Source organism: Electrophorus electricus, chromosome 26, assembly GCF_013358815.1.
Source record: "Electrophorus electricus isolate fEleEle1 chromosome 26, fEleEle1.pri, whole genome shotgun sequence".
In the NCBI taxonomy this organism is placed as follows: domain Eukaryota; kingdom Metazoa; phylum Chordata; class Actinopteri; order Gymnotiformes; family Gymnotidae; genus Electrophorus; species Electrophorus electricus.
The window spans coordinates 7,831,181-7,853,726 of record NC_049560.1 but is presented as its reverse complement, the minus strand read 5'-3'; the positions used below and the strand labels follow the sequence as shown (position 1 = coordinate 7,853,726).

General features: G+C 40.8%; 3 protein-coding genes across 5 annotated transcripts in view; 1 reads left to right on the top strand and 2 right to left on the bottom strand.

Annotated features, from left to right (window-relative positions):
• Nucleotides 1-14,399, top strand: part of apc2 (APC regulator of WNT signaling pathway 2) — a 25,397-nt gene extending 10,998 nt beyond the window's left edge. For 2 of the 3 annotated variants that reach the window (XM_026996725.2, XM_035523186.1), the window contains exons 7-16: nucleotides 308-403; nucleotides 4,437-4,529; nucleotides 4,785-5,166; nucleotides 5,297-5,395; nucleotides 5,684-5,823; nucleotides 5,939-6,016; nucleotides 6,174-6,290; nucleotides 6,376-6,590; nucleotides 6,682-12,270; nucleotides 12,591-14,399. In XM_026996725.2, the coding sequence (XP_026852526.2) occupies nucleotides 308-403; nucleotides 4,437-4,529; nucleotides 4,785-5,166; nucleotides 5,297-5,395; nucleotides 5,684-5,823; nucleotides 5,939-6,016; nucleotides 6,174-6,290; nucleotides 6,376-6,590; nucleotides 6,682-12,270; nucleotides 12,591-12,693 (6,912 nt within the window). In that variant the 3' untranslated portion in view covers nucleotides 12,694-14,399. The remainder of the gene's footprint in view (nucleotides 1-307; nucleotides 404-4,436; nucleotides 4,530-4,784; nucleotides 5,167-5,296; nucleotides 5,396-5,683; nucleotides 5,824-5,938; nucleotides 6,017-6,173; nucleotides 6,291-6,375; nucleotides 6,591-6,681; nucleotides 12,271-12,590) is intronic. The other variant, XM_035523187.1, reaches the window with a different exon arrangement.
• On the bottom strand, nucleotides 12,723-22,546 carry reep6 (receptor accessory protein 6). Its single transcript, XM_026996743.2, is given in 7 exon segments — nucleotides 12,723-14,044; nucleotides 17,793-17,871; nucleotides 20,400-20,568; nucleotides 20,806-20,944; nucleotides 21,082-21,127; nucleotides 21,130-21,174; nucleotides 22,420-22,546. Coding segments are annotated over 7 exon segments (651 nt in total). The 3' UTR covers nucleotides 12,723-13,998.
• Nucleotides 14,611-16,476, bottom strand: c26h19orf25 (chromosome 26 C19orf25 homolog). The gene is made up of 2 exons (XM_026996779.2): nucleotides 16,081-16,476; nucleotides 14,611-15,534 (listed from the first exon to the last, which is right to left on the bottom strand). The coding sequence occupies exons 1-2, from the start codon at nucleotides 16,223-16,225 to the stop codon at nucleotides 15,353-15,355; spliced, it is 327 nt and encodes a 108-aa protein (XP_026852580.2). The 5' UTR covers nucleotides 16,226-16,476; the 3' UTR covers nucleotides 14,611-15,352.

Genomic DNA, 22,546 nt, shown 5'->3' with positions numbered 1-22,546 from the left:
GAGGATTGTACATAAAATGTTTAGAATCTCTTGATTTTGCTTGTGTTTTGTGTTACTGTTACAGCCTCTCTTTTTTTTTCTATAAACTAAATGCCTTATGTATATTTCTATGTATGCATTCATTTTTGAACATTGTTACTATGGACCAAACTAAATTATTACTACGACTACTATTATATGTTGGTTAACTGAATTAAGAGTATGCTAGCTTTCTTAGCATCTCATCACAAATAAATTGATAAGGAAACCTAACCTTTCACTTAATTTGATTTAAAACCTTCTCAAATGCCATAATCACGCGTTACAGATCCGCGTGGCTCGTCTAGAGCAACTCGAGAAGGAGTTACAGGAGGCGCATGGCTCTCGCAGCTCCCAGGAGAAGCCCTCCCAGTCAGAGAGTCAGGTAAGACTCAGGTCCCTGCCTCCCAGTCAGAGAGTCAGGTAAGACTCAGGTCCCTGCCTCCCAGTCAGAGAGTCAGGTAAGACTCAGGTCCCTGCCTCCCAGTCAGAGAGTCAGGTAAGACTCAGGTCCCTGCCTCCTAGTCAGAGAGTCAGGTAAGACTCAGGTCCCTGCCTCCCAGTCAGAGAGTCAGGTAAGACTCAGGTCCCTGCCTCCCAGTCAGAGAGTCAGGTAAGACTCAGGTCCCTGCCTCCCAGTCAGAGAGTCAGGTAAGACTCAGGTCCCTGCCTCCCAGTCAGAGAGTCAGGTAAGACTCAGGTCCCTGCCTCCCAGTCATGCTACATCACAATCTAGCCTCTGCCTCTGTCAGCACAGGGCAGACAGCAAGCATTTTATGCTGAGGTTTAAAAAAAACAAACAAAACAAACTAATCTGACCTCAATCAAATAACATACCAAGCATGGTATACAGTACAAAGACCGACCGTCCGTAATGGTGATCTCTCATTGAACAGAAGATATCTGGTAAATCCTGAGACAAATCAGTGGATGACTAGTGTTATACTCCTCCTGGCACATATCACAGTATCTGAACTGTCACTATATTGGTCACAAGAAAGATTGACTGAAAGCATGGATGTTAAGCATGCATTTTTAATCTTTTTATGACCCTTTGATGCTTTGACATATTGTGCCTCTGATATTGTTAAACCTACCTATCTCTCTCTCTCTCTCTCTCTCTCTCTCTCTCTCTCTCTCTCTCTCTCTCTCTGCGAGGTTTAAGCAGGATGCGGGGACGAGGCACGTTGAAACAAACGTTTTAATAACAAAACACCTACACTTAGTAAACATGCTATATTATATCAAATACCGACAAACTTAGGACAACACACGAGACACATATATACACACTCAAGACAATTACACAAGGATCAGGTGGATGACATGAGAGGGCGTGGCACTACACACTAACGAACACACACAGACGTTTGAGGAGGAGGGAGGGGCCAAATCGTGACAGAGCCCCTCTCAAGGGTGCGACTCCTGGCGCGCCAGCCTGTCGGGTGCCAAACTCACCAAACGGCGAGGCAATAGGACCAGACAACCTGCCACGGGTCAGCGCGAGCATGACAGCGGGGAGAAGGACCGGGACGAGGACAATGACAGACACAGGAATGCATACACTAACAGGGATGGAAACAAAGTTACCGGTATATTCAGGGTAATGGGGGCAGGAACATGAACACCACACATTCAATAGTCCAGGGAAGGGAGAAGGCACCCCAGACAATCCACCAGTCATCGGCTGATTTGGAGGCTGACCAGGCTGGGGAGGACTGGCTTGGGTAGCGGCAACTGTCCCGATTTTGGCGCATGCGCGCCGGGGAGCGCACCAGCCATGTTGCCCGGTTCCGGTGCAGGCACTGGTGTCGCTGCCTTTTTGCCTCCCTGAAGCTTAGGCGTAGGCACATGCGCTTTGGGGCCTCTCACCTTAGGGAGAGGAGTGTCTTCCTCTGATGACACTGCCTCCCTGCAAGCCACCCAGGGCAGCTTGCTTGCTCCGGGGCGGCGTACTCTGGGCGGAGCCTAAGGTGAAACCTTGGGTACTGGGGACTCATCGTTGCTGGGGCTATTAGCGTCGCTGTAGGAGGGAAGATCCCTATGAGGGTCCCCCTCTCTATCGGACTCCCTGTCCGACCGCAGACTAACCTCGCTAATAGCTCCATAACCAGCATAGCCCCTATAGTCCTCCCAGTAGGGGTCGTAGGACCCAGTGGAGTCCACCTCTGAGTGCCAGTTTTCATAATCCGGCTGGTCTCCGTAGGACACAGCCAAGTCCGACCACAGACTATATACAGGGCCCCCCCAAAATCGTCCACCAGGTTCCTCCCTCGTCGAAGATCCCTGGAGCGAGGCCAGGATGAGTGATGGCCTCTCCGCGGGATAGTTGAAGTCCACGGAGGAGTGGAAATCATTATACTAGTCCTCTGCCTCCGCACCTGGCCCACGCTCACCTCTGGTGGGCGTCAGGAGGTGCCCAAGGTCACGGGGGGCTTCCCTGTACGGCTGTGGGAGGCATCTACCTCCCTTCCTTCTCTTCCGTTTTCCTCTCCCAGGCATCCTTGATCAGTCCGTGTTTCTGTGAAGCTACGAGGCTTAAGCAGGATGCGGGGACGAGGCACGTTGAAACAAACGCTTTAATAACACAAAACACCTACACTTAGCAAACGTGCTATATTACATCAAACACTGACAAACCTACGACAACACACGAGACATATATAAACACACTCAAGACGAATACACAACAAGGATCAGGTGGACGACATGAGAGGGCGTGGCACTACACACTAATGAACACACACAGACGTTTGAGGAGGAGGGAGGGGCTGTATCGTGACTCTCTCTCTCTCTCTCTCTCTCTCTCTCGTCTCTCTCTCTCTCTCTCTCTCTTTATATATATATATATATATATATATATATATATATATATATATATATATATATATATATATATATTCTTAGATATAGATATATACATAAATAGAACATAAATAGAAGATTCTAAGATTCTAGGGAAACACTTTGCTTTCACAGCTGATTTGAACGTAAACTGGTTTCACCTCCTAAAATGTAAGAAACACTTTGCTTGCATAGGACATCCTGTTTTTCTAGGAAACTTTATGTACTTGATGTTATTTACATCTTTTACTAAACTGCAGTTACTCCCTGGATCGTCTTACACACACACACACACACATATATATATATATATATATATATATATATATATATATATATATATATATATATATATATATATATATATATATATATAAATCAGCTATTTAATTAGTTAACTATTAAATTGTGTGTAAATAACCAAAATAAAAACCTGCAGCTCATATGTTACATGTGTCATACTGTGTGTCAGTCTTGTAGTTAATCTGCTCATAATTTACTGTTTAATGTATATATGTACCATATCTAATGTTTAATATTGATGCTGAAGAATATATAATTTTGCTGAAGAATATATAATATTTGTGTTCAAACTGTGTGTTCATTAGATAGTAGCTTTAGATTTAGGGAAAATCGCTACCTGTTTAACATCTTTTGTTTATACTGCATTATGGTGCTATAATTCCATGCAGTTTCATCTTGCACTGCTGTCTGGCAGGTCAAGCTGTCACTGAAGGTTGCTGTGCAGAAAACAGGGCATGCACTCTCACAGTTTTCTGATTGGCTGCTTAACCCCTGTCTGGCCCTCCCACTGTGAAGCTGTCATTTGGAAGCATGGCCGAATGCTTGTCTGCCATGTCAGCCCAGAGCTCCCTACAAAACAGTAACAACTTCTTTATACCATATTGGCTGTTCATTTAAATTAAGAACAAAATAAAATTGTATAGTCTACAAAATACTGAGTAACTCAATCTTCTGATTGATTAACAATGTTATTACAAATGCCGGATATCACTTTGGCACTCGGTTCAAAGAGATGGAGTATATATTTTAACATTGTTTAAATGACATAGCAACTGATTTCCTTAGTTCCATTACACCAGTACCTACTTTTATTAAAGATATTCAACACTGTATGTGTGTAGCACACACGTGACTGGGAAGACCTCAAGGGATCACATGCCTTCCCATGGCGCCGAAGGTTGCCATAGCGATGGGCTAGGGGATGAAAGGATGAATTTACTGCTTTGGCTGTTGGAGGATTTGCAAAGGAGCCAAGTGGGCTGACAAATGTGAACGCTACAGCTAGAATGCTGCCCTTCGGACTAGTTACAGAATGCAGAGTGCAAAAGCATTTTTTGTTGCTTTCATCTCCTTCCAATGCATTAAACCTGACTGACAAGCTTTCACAAGTAAATCAATCCAAAAATGAAATCAGATGTTTGTGATATGACAGCTCGAGTCATTTTAGAGAGCTATTAAGCATTGTTTTCTGCACACCTCACACAAAGTGCTGAATGCAGTGTTAGAAATGGGTGTACGAAATGCACGCTTCTTCGTTTCCATTTTTACAGAGCAGTGACACCCTTTCCAAAGTCTCTGTCCCTGAGACGGAAAGTGGAGCAAGCAGCAGCACTATTGAGGCACCTGGAGAGGCAGGAAACAAAGTAAGACAGAAATCCTCACGTTATGTGTTATGGATTGGAGGTGTCATGTGTTTTCTCCAAACTCCAATGCACAGCATATCATGACAGTCGGTCTAAGATGGTAGACAATCTTCACAGTCATCCACATCATTTTCGGTGTGAAGATTTTTAGAATTTATAACAAATGTTATTTTCAAAATAACACTGTGTGGTGTCCCCAACATATTGCTTTTATTTAAGGGTTTGTACTGAATGCGAACTGAATATACGTCACAGGTGGAGATGGTGTTCTGGCTGCTGTCTATGCTGGCCTCCAGAGATCGGGAAGAGATGTCCCGTACCTTGTTAGCCATGTCCAGCTCGCAGGAAAGCTGCCTTGCCATGCGTAAGTCAGGCTGTGTCCCCTTACTGGTGCAAATGCTGCACGACGTGAGTGCTGCAGAGGCTCCCGGGGCGGCCTGCTGCAGCCGTGACGCTCGGTCCCGAGCCAGCGCCGCCCTGCACAACATTGTGTACTCGCAGCCTGACGAGGGCCAAGCCCGGCGTGAGATGAGGGTCCTGCATGTGCTAGAGCAGATCCGCTCACACTGTGAGAATGGCTGGGACTGGATAGAGAACCACCTCGCAACGCCATCACCCGGTGCTACGAAGATCAGAGGTAAGGCATGATGATGAAAACCAGTCTAAATGAATTATGACCTTATCTTTGGTATTGTGAAACAAGAGCAGCATACCACATTGCTGGCATGCACGTGTTTTGATTTGAACTGTGCACCTGAACTACGCAGACATCCCAGAGCCAGTTGATCCCCAAATCTGCCAAGCCTTGTGTGCTATAATGAAGCTTTCCTTTGAGGAGGAGTACCGAAGGGCCATGAATGAACTTGGTATGTGGAACCGCTGCTCATTCAAAAGACTTTAACAGACCTACTTTGTAACATGGGGCAATTATATAAGACTACAGGAAAATGTAAAAAGTACAAGCCATAGTAAAGTAAAAATAAGCAGATGAGTACATTAGTGCTTATATAATCTGACACCTTACTCTTGAATTCTCAAGAATTAGATGGCTCAGGATCACATTTAGGTTCTGCACTGTGCATTGATACTGGGGGAAAAAAAACAGCTTATTGCACTTATGCAAAACATTCAGTGTGTTTGTATGTTTCATTTAGGGGGTCTTCAGGCAATTGCAGAGCTAATGCAACTAGAACAGGAGCTGTATGGCATGCAGAATGAGCCCATGAACATGGCCCTGCGAAGATATGCTGGGATGGCACTCACTAACCTCACATATGGAGATGTCGTAAATAAGGTAGACTAAAATACAGAGGAGTTAACCTAGAGCGATGAGATGACATTTTTTCTGAAACTAGATGGCTGGGATATATTTTTTTAACAGGGATACCATGGTCTTTATTTCGTTTCAGGCCACACTTTGCTCAAAGAAAAGTTGCCTTCAAGCCATTGTTGCCCAGCTTGCATCTGATAGTGAGGAATTACAGCAGGTAGTGAAATTCAGCTGCTGGTGGAATTTAAATGTATTGTTTTTTAAACTTAGAATACATAGCAAATTGAAAGCATTCCATAGTTCTATCTTATTTTGCAAGATTTTCTATCCATTCATCCTCTAAAAAAATTGCATTATGCTTTCTGTGCATGCAGGTGGTCTCAAGTATTCTTAGGAATCTTTCTTGGCGTGCTGATATTAACAGCAAGAGGGCCCTTCGTGATGTTGGTAGCGTGTCAGCATTAATGACCTGTGCACTTCAGGCTACAAAGGTAAAATATACCTATTTATAAATTAATACTATTATATTAGTTCCCATTAAAATGTACTAAATCTACTATTTTTATCTCTACACAGGAATCTACCCTAAAAAGTGTTCTAAGTGCTTTATGGAATTTATCAGCACATAGCACTGAGAATAAGGTGGCAATTTGCTCTGTTGATGGTGCGCTTGGATTTTTGGTCAGTACTCTTACCTACCGATGTCAGACCAACTCGCTGGCAATCATTGAGAGTGGTGGAGGTATTCTACGCAATGTGTCTAGTCTTATTGCTACCCGAGATGACTACAGGTATTATTCTGCACTCCTTCTTGAACAAATATTGCATTATGGTTGTTGTTCTTATTGAATCAGTAATATTTTTCCCCTTCTTTTTCTCCAGACTAATCCTCAGGGATCACAACTGCCTCCAGACTTTGTTACAGCATCTGCGATCTCACAGTTTAACTATTGTAAGCAATGCTTGTGGAACTCTGTGGAACTTGTCTGCTCGAAGTCCAAAGGACCAAGAATTACTGTGGGACCTAGGAGCTGTGAGCATGCTACGGAATCTCATCCATTCAAAGCACAAAATGATAGCCATGGGAAGTGCTGCAGCTCTGAGAAACCTCCTCACAAACCGACCACTCAAATATAAAGATGCAGCTGTTATATCTCCAGGCTCCTGCATGCCTTCACTTTATATGAGGAAGCAGAAAGCATTGGAAGCTGAGCTAGATGCAAAGCACCTAGCAGAAACATTTGATACAATTGAGAAGCAAAGCCCTAAGCATTTGAGTATTAACAAGCCCTTACGACACATTGAAAGCTTGGCTAAGGACTATGCCTCAGACTCTGGATGTTTTGATGATGATGAGGCCCCAAATGTTTCAAGTAGCTTAGACACAGGAACATTTTCCATGCTTTCTATGTTCCTGAACAACTCTAACTTCCTTCAGAATCTGCCTCGCAAAAAGGAGGCAGAACCTGAGCGAGATGTGGAACCCCAACAAGCAGAGGATAAAAAAACAAAGCCTCCCGAAGATGAAGTGACTATGGCAACAGAAAAGTTAGCAAAAAAGATCACCAACACTGTGGCTAAAATTGACAAGCTGGTGGGCAATATTACCATGCATACATCTTCAGAGGACAGCTTCAGCCTCAGTTCTGAGGACCATTTTGCAGATTGGAATTATGGTCCTGATGATCTCCACGAGGCACGAGCCAATTCATGTTCCCCTTGCCGCCTTTCTGAAACCAACTCATTTTCACATAAAGACCGCCTCAGCAAAGCCCATGCCCTCCTGCGGCTAAAAACAGCCAATTCAAGTTTGTCCAATGATAGCCTTAACAGTACCAGCACTAGTGATGACTTCTGTGGTAGTAAGGACCAGATACGATCTTCTATGAGGCCACCAGATCAAAGGCGTCCAAACAGGCTTGAACTTAAGGTAGCTCATGAACAGCTGCTAAATAGTGGTGGTGTTTCCAAAGTAATTTGTCAGAATGAGATACCTGAGAGGGATTCTGTGACTGCAAAAGATCTACAGTTGCCTGATCAAGGTAACGCAGATGAAGAAAAGAGTCAAGACCCTTGTATAGCAACACCAGCAACTGTATCAACAAGAGTATCTTCTGATACCAGTGTACCTACCATCAAGCTCTCCCCCTCCTACCAACATGTTCCACTGATCCAGAGTGTTGCCAAGTTTGGTGTTGCAAAGACTGCTATTAATGTTCAGGCAGCTCAAGCAATGAGAAGACAAGCCTGGGTCCCAACTGTGATGACTGGAGGAAGTATTAGCAAGTTCTCTCCAATGTGCTCTGCAAGAAGCCCAACAATAGGTCAGCTTGAGACACCACAGAAATATTCAGTAGAGAACACGCCAATCTGCTTCTCACGCTGCAGCTCTCTGTCCTCCCTTTCTTCTGGTGATGGAGCCCTCGATGGACAGAGTCAAAGTGAAAATGAGCTGGAGAGTGACTCATCTCTTGAAATAATTGAGCTTGAGGATGGTGAAGTAGTGAGGAAGGAGGAAGAGGATGAAACTCTAGAAGATTTTAGCGACAGCCAGTTGCTTATGACTGACCAGAAAACCTGTCCCACTAGTAACAGTACTACTAATCCAATTGAGATTCCAATGAGACATGAAAAAACATTCCTCAGGGCAGGATCACCAATGATACAGGAGGACAGGACCCCATCCAGTTCCTCAGACAACTACATTCATGAAACTCCACTAGTGATGAGTCGTTGCAGCTCTGTAAGTTCACTTGGCAGCTTTGAGTCCCCTTCAATTGCCAGTTCTATACAAAGCGATCCATGTAGTGAAATGATAAGTGGAACTGTGAGCCCAAGCGACCTCCCAGACAGCCCAGGGCAAACCATGCCCCCAAGTCGTAGTAAAACTCCATGCTGTGCTGAAACAAGTGGACCAGAGCAGCAAAATCTTGGTGCTATTGGAAGCCAGTGGGAAAACAGCTTGCGGAAGTTCATGGAAATCGCTGACTTTAAGGAAAGGTTCAACTTACCTCCAGACTTGGACACAATGATCTACTTCACTGTCGAAAAACCAGTGGAGAACTTTTCTTGTGCCTCTAGTCTGAGTGCCCTTCCTCTGCATGAGCACTACGTGCAGAAGGATGTGGAGCTCAAGCTTACTCCTTTGTTAAATCAGCAAGACCCTGATTACTCTGGGGAAACAGATGTTGCTGATGATCCATCATGTATGGATCAAGATCAGTACAGTGAGGGCAACTCAGATGATGACATTGAAATTCTCAAAGAATGCATCAATTCAGCCATGCCCTCAAGGTTTAAGAAAGTAAGACCCACTGTGATGACTGCCCTCAATACCCAATCTCGAAGATCTGTGCAGTTACCAGTATACATGGTGCTTCAGAATAATAATAATAATCAGTTGTGCTCTAGTCGAAAGGTTGGATCATCTATGAAAGATATTCATCATGATGATTCTTCCTACACTGATTCTGCTGAAGGTACTCCCATTTATTTCTCAAGTACCACTTCTTTAAGTGATGAGACCCTTCAATACCCAGTCAAGGTAAAAGGGTCAAGGGACTGGCGTTCCCGCAACAAAGAGACACAGAAGCTTATTGACATAGAGGCAAAGAGAATTGAAGAACTACGCCTTTTCTCTCGCTTCCATAAATCAACTAAAATGCCATGTCAATCTGACACAACAAACCAAATGAACAAAACAATCAAACATATAACACCTACTCAAAGGTTACTCATACAAACGAAGGAGATGGCAGCAAAGATGACTCAGCAACGGGTCCAAAGCCAATCCCCAGTCCGTCAAATGCAAAAGCAGGGACAGAACCTATCACAGAGCATGCCACATTTAGATCAACCAATCAGAAAGCAAAGCACAGACATATACCAAAATCAGAAGGCATACTCCAGGGGTAATACACAGGAAAACACTGCATTTCAGTCCTTGTGTACCCATCCAGTACCCATGGATGATGCAGTTTGCTGCTTCTATGATAATGAAATGAATAAAGAGGATGGTATGATGGCAAGGACTAGACAGAAACATTTGAGTGATTCATGTAAAAATAATATAGGAATCCACTATGCTAACACAAAAGGCAGAGTTAACAATTTCCAAAGAAATGGCTTTCACAGAATCAAGCAAAATCTAATTATGGAAGAAGCGCCCCCATGTTACTCTCTCAGTTCATCTCTCAGTTCCTTAAGTGATGCAGATTTTGAAGAGCACCAGGGGAAATCACAGCATGTATGGTTCAGAAATAAACAAAATTCAATGTCAAACCCAGTTCAGGGTCCTTCCAAACCCCAGAATATCCAAAGTCAGTTTGAAAATAACAGTTCACCGAGTTCAGTCAGCATGGATTCTGAGGATGATCTTTTGTTAAAATGCATAACATCTGCTATGCCAAAGCAGAAGAAAAAACAAGTCTCCAGAAAAAGGAAAGGAGAGAAAAAACAAAAACAGAAAACTCAGAAGGAAACTGGGGACTGGGGTCATGAAAATGATTTGGACAGTGATGAAATGGCATCTGACAAAGATTCAGATCTCAACAGTGTTGAATGGCGAGCAATACAGGAGGGAGCCAATACAATAATCACAAAGTTGCAAGCGTCAAAGTCCCAAGAACCATCTTCAGAATCAGAGTCAGTTCTTTCATTCATGTCTGGATCAAGCTTTACCCCAAAACCTGACATAAATGACAAGAAGAAAGTTATCAAAGACAACAAAAAGTCTAATAAGCCACTTGATTTTGCCCCACGTAAACCAGTTCCAAACTTGCCTGTGGTTTTCAGAGGCAGAACAGTGATATACATGCCCAAGAAAGAGACAACACTTTCACAAAGACCACCACCTGTGAAACTAAACACCAAGACAGATGCCCCAAAAAATCCCAGCTTGGCTCAACATCGGTCCAGAAGTCTTCATAGACTAGGACGCTCTAGTGACTCTACTCAGCTTTCATTGCCCAAGAGAAGCTCAACTCCTCCTGCCAGGATTCCCAAGAGCTCATCATCGGGATCATCTCAAAATTCAACCCCTTCCAGGCAGCCACAAAAAAAGGTTACCTCCCCCACTCAAACAGTTAAACAAGGCCAGAAAATGGCATCTTCAGCTCCAAACAGTCCACCAGAGAAGAAAGGAAATATCTCCACTACCAGTCAAAGCCCAAGATCTCCAGGTGACAATAAAACACAAAAATCCCCCGTGAGAATACCATTCATGCAGAATCCATCAAGACAGTCAAGAGCAATTTCACCTTTAGTGACTAACCAGCCTGCTACTATCAACAGACAACATAGCCAGTTATCAGGGAAGAGAATCCTACCATCTAATCGAGTGGATTTAGTTCGCATGACATCTACTCACTCACATAATGGTGAATCAGATCGCAATGGATTCCTGAGACAGCTAACTTTCATTAAAGAATCATCAAACCTCTCAAGACAAAATGTTCCTTCCTCACGCTCTGTTCCTACATCTAAGCATGCATCTCCACGAAGAGCAGGCCCAGGAGCTTCAGCAGTTTTCCTATGTTCCTCTCGTTGCCAGGAACTAAAGCCAGCAGCACAAGATCCAAGAAGAGTGCAGGGAGCTCAAGGGCCAAGGAACGGACGAGAACAAGGCATCCTTAAGCAAAGTATGGTACTATCCAGGGCAAATTCCAGTGACAGGGATCTCACAGTGAAACGTCCAGCCAGAAGAACAAGTTCAGAAAGTCCCTCCAGAGTGCCTCAGAAAAATGTATCTGAGCCAAAGCAAAGAGAGAAAAGAGATGATACATTCAAAAGATATTCTTCTTCTCCCAGTATAAATGTCTTAAGTCGCGTAACTAGCCGCTCCTCCCTGCGCTCCTCATCTTCGGACTCAAGTGGGCGGGCTAAGAGTGAGAGGGATACAAAACAGAGGCAAAACAGAGGTGGATCACGAAACAATAATAATAAGGTCACATGGAGAAGGATTCGTGATGAAGATGTTCCCCAGATTTTAAAGAGCACGCTTCCACCTACTGCACTGCCTCTGATGCCTTCCCCTGAAGGACAGAAGCCAATGCCTCCACGATTACCAGGAAAACTGCCAACAATTACACTACTATCACGCAAAACAAGTGATGCAACAGTTCAAACTGAAGACCTCTCAACCAAAACCAACTCAAGTACCTCCCCTACAATTGAAAAATGGTACTATGATTTCAGAGGGAGGCCACAAAGATTGCTCTTCTCAGAAAAATTAGCATGTCTTCTGGAAATAACCTACAAGACGGTGATTCTGATGGATCCCTCAGAAACTACAGCACAGCTTCCACCTCAACCTTTCAATCTGTGGAGAGCAGCTCTAGTGTTCACAGAGGTCACTTTCGACAGAGCTCTCCCAGCAAAGCTGTTAGAGTCACTCCATTCAACTATGTCCCTAGCCCTATGGCCAGTTGCTCTCCAGAAACACAGGGTCAAGCACCAACAACACCTGAGAAGGTTGGTGAAAAACTTGAAGCCTAAAATATATCTTTTTTTTTTTTTACAAGCTTGACTTTGTTTCTGATGCTGTAAAAACTCAGGTGGTTTAGTGAGCAACATTAATCTCTTTACCTCAGATACTCTAGTCTTGTGCTTGTCAGTTGCATCAACAATTATTTATCTGACAAACATTGTCTTTTATCAGCTTTCTATCGCTGGACATTGGATGTAGAAAAATAAGCATGAACTGTAGTTACGCAATGAATATAAGCTATTATATGGAACTTACACACTATACAAGTGAAACAGTTGCTTTTTCTTTTTATATTTTTGTACAGCTACACACATGAACCATTGGCCTTTTTGTTGGGACACTTGATCATACAAAATGACACACATACTGTTCATTATGGACCACGATGGATGACCACATCTAGTTGATGATCATGAAATAAATATGCAAATCACCCAAGATTAGAGACTTGTTTATTAGACATTTTGAAACATGTGCCACCAAAACCTTGAAAAGACTGTTACAGAGCAAAAGAGAAAAACACAAATGTATGCATTACGCACAGTATTTCTTGTATGCCATTATGCCACACCAACACTGATTTTGAAAGATCTTAGCCTTCATATTTTATTATTGCAGGTAAATTTATTTGTGGTAGAGGAGCCAAAATCACCACATCAAAAACAAAATGTAATCCTTGTTGGTATTTAGTGATAATGTACATATTTGCAGACAAAGACTCTAATGCTTCCCAGTAAGCAAAAACAGCTCTTAGCACCACTACTGATAGCATGCTCTATATCCAAGGTATTCAAATCACAGTCCTCAAGCTCCAGGTTCTACAGGTCCACCCACCCTTTACCTAGGAGTCAGGTATGATGAAAAAGTGGCCAACCAGTTACATTAATCATTTAATAAACTGCTAGTGATTACAACATCCAGGACCGGATTTGGATTTGAGGTCTTTGATTTGCATACCATTACTTTATATTCACCTTGTTTGCACACCTGTGTGTTATTGATGTTGAATAATCTTTTCCTCTGAGGCGCAAGTAATAAAACTGAAGAAAGCGATGAGGAAAAACCACACAAAAACCACACCATGCCATTCTTTTATATAAAAACCTACTTCTTAATTGTTTGGCAACTGTATGTAGTACACTTAGCTGGTTTTACATATTACTGCGTATTAAATGCTTCGATGATGTAATTTTGTGTATGATCAGGTATGCTTTAAGTCATGAAGAACAAGAACAATGAGGTGAAATTCTCTGGATTATTCAAGAGGAACTAAGACCTCACTGACCATCTCAACAAGTATCTGTGTAAACGGCACATAATGAGGATACAGTACCACTGATGTGTCAATCAAAAGCAAACCACCATTGCACAAGCAGATGGATACTATAATAGCAACAGGTAAACCCACTCTTCTACTAGCTATATGATATAATGTCCTTTATTATTTAGCAAATGGTTAAGTGCAGTAGTTTAACAATCCTTGTGTAGCTGTTTTATACCTGCTTGATTGAAAAATTAATAAGAATCAAACATACAGTATGTGTGTGATCTCTATAAATTGAAACGCAAATGTCCAAGGTCTGGTGTTGAGACGTTGACATTGTTGGCCCACACATAGCGAACCACTTATATTTAAAGCCCCGATTACCAACTATTCTTACTACAACAGAAACTTTCAAACAAGAAACAGAAGCACCAGGGCTTTGTGAAATTCAGTGGCTCATGAAAATGAAATGCACAGTGTTTTGAGTGAGACATGTAAATACACTCATGTTGGCAGAAATGTTTTAAAATCATTGTCATTATACAAAATCTGCAATGACCTGAAATAAATATCCCTTTATTTCTCATTAGTTGGTGAGAAATTCTGTACAGGCACATGAGTGAAAATGTCTTATTTGAAGTGTTGCATTTCACTAGTTATCAGCAGGAAGATAATTACTGGTATACTTAATTATATTCTTTGAGGAAATATGCTTCAATCTATAGGCCAGCACACTTGTACATTGAAATGTTAAGAACCTTTTGCCAAATGCAACTCTGTGTTTGTCACCAACAGTATTACTTAATGATGGCCAAGGGTTAATTTCCATAATAAATGTTCTCACCAAGACTCTGTGTGGATTTAATTTTAAGACTCATTTAACAGATTAAACACCATGTTTAACTGACATTGCATAAATCCTCTGAATCATCTATATACTCTGCATGAACCAATGAAATACCTTTATCGAGAGCCATGAACTAGTTTACACTGAATTATAGTATGCTAAGTTATAGCCAGTACAATGCCAAAGGGTATTAATCATGACTAGCACTTTCAATTAATTAGTTGACATTACCAGATTTATTACCAGATTAACTCATGTTAAACAGAGTTTGAGGTAAAGGCATCCTACAATGGAACAGCAACAGTATATTACAAAATCAAAGAGATACATTAAAGATGGACAAGAGGCTTGATTTTGGTGATTTTTGTTGTTGCACAAGACAGCAGAAAGTAATCTAATGTCTATGCATCTTGAATAAAAAAAAAAGTAACAAATCAACCCTTTTACTATGCAGAACTAAAAAAAGATTTAGGCAAAAATAAATGACAGGGCACAGACAAGTATTTCAGTCTCAAAGATTTTGTTGCTGTTCACAAGTATTTCTACCAAACTCCTGCTCTGGCTCTACATTTTAGCAGTCTATACCTTGAGTTCCGTGACAACAACCAAAAACCCTTCTCAAAATCATTAAAACATAACTTAGTTGTTAATTCTCACCTGGTCATCTCAAAGCTGAGAAAACAAAAGGTTTTATATCTTGTATAGCAAAATAAAATGTTCTCAAGTCTGTCAAGAAAAAGCACTATGAATAAAGCACTGAAGTACAGAGGCAAGGTGGAAAAAAAAGCTAAACTGTTGCTTTCAACTGTTGCTACTTCAAGTCTTTCTGCTTCTATCTCAGTATTATTGACTATTTCAGCAAAATTCAAGACTTGGAAACAAGTCCCCAAATTGGCTCTCATTCAGTGAGTCCAACCCAAGAAGTGGGACTGTCCCAACCGCAAGTAATGGTCATTCAGATAGCGCTTCTCTTCACCTCTGCCACACTACGCTCTAAAGACTCCCCAGCAGTTATGAGCGCTTCTCTTCGTCGCACCAGGTCAGCGCGGGCCTCCTGTAGCCTCTCGCACAGCTCCAGATACCGTCTGCTCTGCAAGTACCTGGCCTCCACTTCACTGTTTGAGCTTTCTTTCAATTCTGGAAAATTAGTTTACATTTTACATGTTAGTATTTTCACAGGCAAACATAACGGAATTCAGGTCATAAAAATGTTCTCCAAAATTAGCTGCATTGCTTAAATTAAGATGTTGCTTAAAAAGAAAAATCACAAATATTTCAATAAATCACATACTTATAGGTAAGAAAAAAGATCAAATACACACAAATTAATTACCTATGGAATAGTCCTAAATTAAAATGGGTTTCCCTGAACTTGATTTTTAGCATAGCTGGATGCAGCTTATCCGTATCGATCACCATGATGATCATAATTAGAACACGATTTACACCTTATTTGGTCATCATACAAAACCGTAAACCTCCTGAGTGCACCGTCTGTCAAAAAGCTTTAACGAAATACCGCTATCTTAACTAGTCTGAATCTCTTCCCACAAAATCTAAAGGGATATATCGCTAGTAAGAAAACGTGAAGAGGGGTAAACAGCCTAACCAGCTGGCCAACTAACTTAAATGTTACTGTACAGTTAGACTTTCTCATTAGCTAGGTTAGCTAACCTACATCACCTTCGTCGCAAACTACTGGATCTTGCAAAATACTGAAGACCGGATCATTGGCGTAGGCACGGTGTATATCTTCGATTATCTGTTCCACTGACGGCGGATCAGGTCGAGTTGGCAGAACCATCCTTTTCTTTCCTTTGGATCCCATGTTCGTCTTTTTACGAGCTACCGAGGTTAGCAGTTAGCCTTGCATTAGCTAAAGCCGTTTCACAGCTGGCTCCAGTTCTTTTTAAATTCAGTGCACGCCTTGCCGTGAGAACTCATGACTTTGGGCAGTGTTTAAACACCACGCGTAAAATAAATCCTCCCGACCGTTTGGAAATAAGCTATCTTAGCTAATATTACTGTAATTCAAAGCGGTAGCTCGCTATGCGCAAAACGCATGACGCGGCCTGACTTGCTGGCGCACGTTATACTGCACACGTTGCCACCTCCTGGCTTGGAGAGATGCAGGCTATGAGTGCAGTGCTAAAGCCGTTTTCAAGTCTCATGAAAGTAAAGTGTAAGAAAAAATATCCCCTATTTTCTGCACTGGAAAAATGTAATGATGCACCTTACAAAAATATATATACCAATATTTATATTCACCTAACATACAGCTAGAAAAAGACAGCACAAAAATGTATGTGCAGCATAATGAAATCACAAATAAAAATGAATGTGTCAGAAAAATACAGCTTAAACTGAACCTGAAAACTCTCGACTGAGTAACATTGAGACTTAAATAATTAAGTATACATTATAATTGTCCATATTATGATGATAATAATAATGGTTGTACAACCATGGGAGATAATCATATAAATAAAACACAAACAAGAAGGAAAAGAAACAACAGATTAATTTTAAAAAAATAATAGTGTAACATAAAGAAATAGCAAAGTAGATGAAAAAAAAACAGAGGTTATAGAGAATGTGGTTCATATAAGAGAATATAAAGAGAGCTCAGTGTTGTTTTTGGCTGGGGTGAAGAGAGTAAGCAGGTCCCTATGTGAAGCCCTAATGCAGCTCTAATGGCACAGGATAATATATAACTAATCCTATGGCTACAATTGTAATACGCAGTTCAGATTAAGCATCCTTTAGCTCCTCATCAGTGGTCAATGGTCTGTTGACCCAAGCATGGCAAAGGATCTGTAGCTATACACTTATAAAGAGGATGAATAAGATAGGCATGATAACGTGAGCACAGGTATATATTTCCAATAAATTGGCTGGTGAGTGTAAAAGATTAAAACGTGTGAGCAAATGTGGCATAGAATCTACACTGCCACGATTGAATGACATCAGTCCTCTTGTAGGGTCTTGAATGGGTACTGTATATGCTTGTTTTCTACTGCAGGCTGATGTCCTGGTGATGAAGATATGCACATTCAATCAGTCACATTTTGAGCCTTGGTATGAGTGGAAACAGCCACCTGTGTGACTGTGAAATGTAAATCAAACATGGGATACATAACAGCCAAAAATATCTAATCTACTGATTACTGAGCAAGATTACAGAGTACTTACAATTTAGTCTACACTGGGTTCATTCTAAAAGTGCAAGCATAGTATTGAAGAGAGAAACACATTTAAAATTTTAAAAATGTTAAAGGAGCAGAACATATGATGCAACATATGATGAGGAAAACATTTCCAAAGCAAAATATTTCAAAGTAATGACATGTCAGAGTAGCTGTATTATACTGCTATATTGGCAGAGTGGTTTATATACCGGAGCTGAACTGGGGAGCTCTCTGGCAGGTGGCTCAGCTGGGTGAATGGCCCTGTTTTTTGCCAAAGTCTGAAGAACTAACAAAAGACAAGTACAACAGTCTAAGGTGAGAACAAATTAAAGGCAATGTGTAGCACACTATAAGAAAATCTAAACTGCAACAGCTTACCCTATTTAACTCCAGAGTTTTTACTTAGGTATTAGTCTTATTAATCCACATAATTTTTAGTACCTTTTGTGAATTATTCAGTAATTACACTGAAACTGACACGAAGGTTATGTAGTCACAACGATGAGGAATTGAGCCTTGACCCACTGGCAGGTCCTCAGAATGGAAGAGGATAACCTCAACAAAAAACCTTAAACATCTCCATTTATACCTGTGGCAACCTGCTCTGTCCTAGCTGTACTGTATGGTGCAATGCTATGAACTATCAATAACCTTTGTCTGCTTTTTCAGTTAATATTTTTACAATCTACTCCTTTCATTTAACATAGTTCTATGTATGTTATGTATATTTATGTATATGTGTGAATATGTATATAAAACTACAGATATTTATATTGTGTATATTCTGTCCATAGATACATCTTTATATTCCTCATATTTATTGCACTCTTATTATTGCAATCTGTACTGTAATTGCAAAAAGCTAATATTTGCACTTATGGTAGATGCTCAATGCATTTTGTTGCCTTGTACCTGTACTGAGCAATGACAATAAAGTTGAATCTGTCTATTTATTCTATCTATCTTATCAATCTATCTGGATCACTAGTGTGCTAACAAAACCACTGTAGGCCCTTTCCAGGAAGCTCTGAATGACTATAGTGACATGCAGTTTGTGCTAGGCAGCCCCCCAGTTCTGGTGAGTGTCTGACTACAGGACCATGGTTAGTGGGGACAGACCACACTCAACCCAACAGAGACATGACATGTATAAATACTACAGCAACGTTGCTGATACACTAATGGTGTCAGTACAATGTGAGTGCAAGTGCAGTATTGAGAATGGTCTGCCAACCAAATATTTGTATGTTGAAAAGGGTACACTGGGCCTGACAAATGGCACATGGCAACACACAGGTTATGCTCTATCATTAATATAAAAAGGAATACCTAAGAGATACCTTATAAACACCACTGTATTTAGCCATGTAAACTTGTCAACGAGCATAGCTGTCAGGTGGTGCTATTGGGTAGTGAGTGTGAATCTGGACCACTGGGACACGTGTGTAGTTCGTATAGTGGTAAAAGTATAGTTGGGCAGAATATGGCCTTTTTGAATCAGTGCCTTGTTCACTCTTCTGTTTCTTGCCTGTAATAAATAACATGATTCCCACTCAGTTTAGCCTTGCAGTAGCCTAATAAAACAGTTAAAGGCTAAGAACCACCTAATGAACCTCCCTGATGATTTCACATTATCTTAGCTACTGCAAAAGTGTATATGTGAATTAAAATGAAAATAACATGTACATTTCTTTAAAAATGACAAATTCAAGTAAATTGATGGGAAAATGTGATGACGCTCTGGAAATTCTAGAAAGTTGCCGAGTGACGTCACTGGTGGACAACAGTGAACAAGGCCATAATCAAACACGATTATGATTGACCTGGACTGCAAATTTTACATTCCTTGTTCTTCATATTCCAAAGATGTTTTTGAATTTGATGAAGATGATGAATCAGTAGTGACATTAGAGGTGAGTGGGGCTGACAGTTAGCTACTAACCTAGCTAGCCAGCAAGGCTAGCTAATGTTAGCTAATGTCAAATAAAATGGCCAAAATAATTGTACTTACCCTGTTTAATTCCATGCACACAGAGGATCTTGAACACCTCTCTTTAGTGTCTTTCCATGCCCATATTGTTGGAAAAGCAGCAGTCTTAAGATCAAGTCATCATTTGAGCACGGCTTTCCACATCCCATAGTTGTGGTAATCTTCAGCTCTACAGATAATGGAGTAAGTGGGTGGCCCTTTCCAATGTGCCCTTTTAAAGTTGACAAGTTAAAATTTTGTTCTTTTTTTTTTAAAATATTTTGAGATATTTTGGCCATTTATGCATGGGGTTTCCACTGTACATTGGATTATTTCAGCCAAAGACAACACACCTTTTTGTCATATTGTATCACCTACAATTCAACTTTTTGAGTTGTGGTCCACCATCTACGTCACACGGATTACGTTTATGACAGATTCCGGAGACAGCGGGCGAGGTAAAACAACTAATTTTTAATACATATTCTTTGAGTTTGTAAAAATCGATAAGAAACTCGGTTAGAAACTCAGCTTTCGCTGTATTTCTTTGTTTAACACTTTCATTCTTTGTGTATCACCTTCATACCTTCAAGATGGTGCTTAGCCTTTAATCTGTAATGTATTGTATATAATTGCAATGTATGAGTCTGTATAAAACAATCACATTAGTTTGTTTTTGTGCTTAGATAAACATAAGTGAACATAAAATAAAGGTCAGAATTAGAGAGACATTCTGTAATATTGGACACCCTGATAAATACAGCAAACATCACAATGTGTAAATGAGAAACACAACAGAGGAGCTTCAATCATCCTTGTTGTTACCAAAGCAACCAATCACCTACCCTCTCTTGTGACCATCTCTGCAGCTGTAACAGCCCTCCCACTCAAATCACTAAACACGCTGTCCACAGCGGACTCATACTTGAGGAAAAACGGCCGCACAAAGCGAAGATACAGCACCCGAGAGCCATTCCAGGAGAACGGGGCCATGCACCACAACAAGAACAGGCACTGGCCCCATGGATATATGAAAGGATATAGAGATGGGTGATGGGAAGAATATTGCAAGGAAAATAAAAGACCTGCATCAAACAACAAATAATGTACTACAAATCTAGTTGGTTTGCATATAATGGCAACAGACAAAGCTTTGAAACATTTAGACATAGAGATTTTGACAAATCCTCCTAGTTTAAATAATATGTGAAGGCATGTGACCCAGTGAAACTGCACACAAAACACACCTACTTTGAATACATAGTAAAAAGGGAACCAGAAAAGAAAGATGTCAGAGAAGAACTCTGATATGCCGAAGAATCCATAGACAACCCAATATGTAAGCCACTGCGTGTCCTCTTCTTTGTTTGGACTTTCAATAGCCTTAATACTAGAACAGAGATTCAAAACAAAGCAGGAACAAAACATGAGACTGGCAGTTTAATGTTGGTTTATACTGACTACTAATTAGAGTAATTATTGACCTTGAATCAACTGAAAGCAGCTCATAAGAATTATCACACCTACGAGAAATATACAGGATAGGCAAAGCCAATCAAGTTGCAGAGCAGGAGGCTCCATATCCAAACAATAAATACAGTCCCATTATAGAGACAGCACCTGTAAACACAAGACATGTGTGGTGTAATGTACAAACTGCTATTTCTTTATTGAATTTTCATAGTAATAATAACAAACAAATAATGATAGATGTCAAATGGGCCTGTGTACAGTGCCGAGGTGTAATGTATTACACATACCATAAATCGTATACAATGCAGCCTGCAAGTAAAAAGTGGGTTTATTTTGGGCTCTGTATTCCAGAGCATTATGTTTGCAGTGAGTCACTAATGAAAAAAAAAATGACTATGAGGTTCAAAGGATTGTCAGAAACAAAGCATACATATACTGTAGACTCCCAGCATATTTACTGTAGATCCCCAGTACACATACTGTAGACTCCCAGTATATTTACAGTAGATCCCAGTACACATACTGTAGACTCCCGGCATATTTACTGTAGATCCCCAGTACACATACCTGTAGACTCTCAGCATATTTACTGTAGATCCCCAGTACACATACCTGTAGACTCTCAGCATATTTACTGTAGATCCCCAGTACACATACTGTAGATTCCCAGTATATTTATAGTAGATCCCCAGTACACATACTGTAGACTCCAAGTATATTTACAGTAGATCCCCAGTACACATAATGTAAACTCCCAGTATATGTACTGTAGATCCCAATTAGACATACTGTAAATTGCCAGTTTTACACAACAAGTGGAGAACTGGCTCCTAGTTAGCCTAATGGGTGTCAATATTAGTTTATGCCCAAGAGAATTAAAAGGCCTAATGTCAATTTTGAATGAGATGTTTGCATCTGTGGGCTGTCGAGTTTGTCTCCCAACAACCCAAACATCCAATAATTGTCAAATCCAGTAAGGCAGAGCATGATGAGGCTGGGAAATGATAGTAAATCAGAGAGCTCTCCGGCAAATCACGAAAAACCCAACAGTGGATAACTGAAGGGGGAAAGTCTGTAGAATTCGTGAACAATGCGCCTTTTCCACGGAGATATCCTATACAACAGTTATGGGACGCGGGAAATGTGGAGAGAGAAACATAATGCCTAACAAAAACGTTACATAATTAAAAAAAAGTAGTTTAATATTTATTTTCTGTCACTGACGGAACACAAGAATAAAGACGCCCTGGCAGTACCAAATCCCACCTGTTACCCAAAGGATTAGGGCTGTTGTCTTGCCTCGTTCTAAGCCTCTCGTATTAATTTGTTTGGATATTAAAATCAGGTCTAATTTATTTGTTAAACTATTGCAAAATTAAAATTATAACTTACCCACTGCAAGATAACGTTTCTTAATTCCGGTTTTATCTTCAGATTTGCTGAGACAATCTGTTATACAGTTCTTCTCCTTCAGAAAGGTTTCTGCACGGTCTTTTATATTTTTAAAGATTGAAAACAT

Excerpts from the sequence above, each read along its gene's own strand:
- c26h19orf25 (XM_026996779.2), bottom strand. The coding sequence starts at position 16,225 with ATGGGATCCAAAGGAAAGAAAAGGATGGTTCTGCCAACTCGACCTGAT. Across the intron at positions 15,535-16,080 it reads TCCAGTAGTTTGCGACGAAG|AATTGAAAGAAAGCTCAAAC; the intron begins GTGATGTAGGTT and ends CTAATTTTCCAG.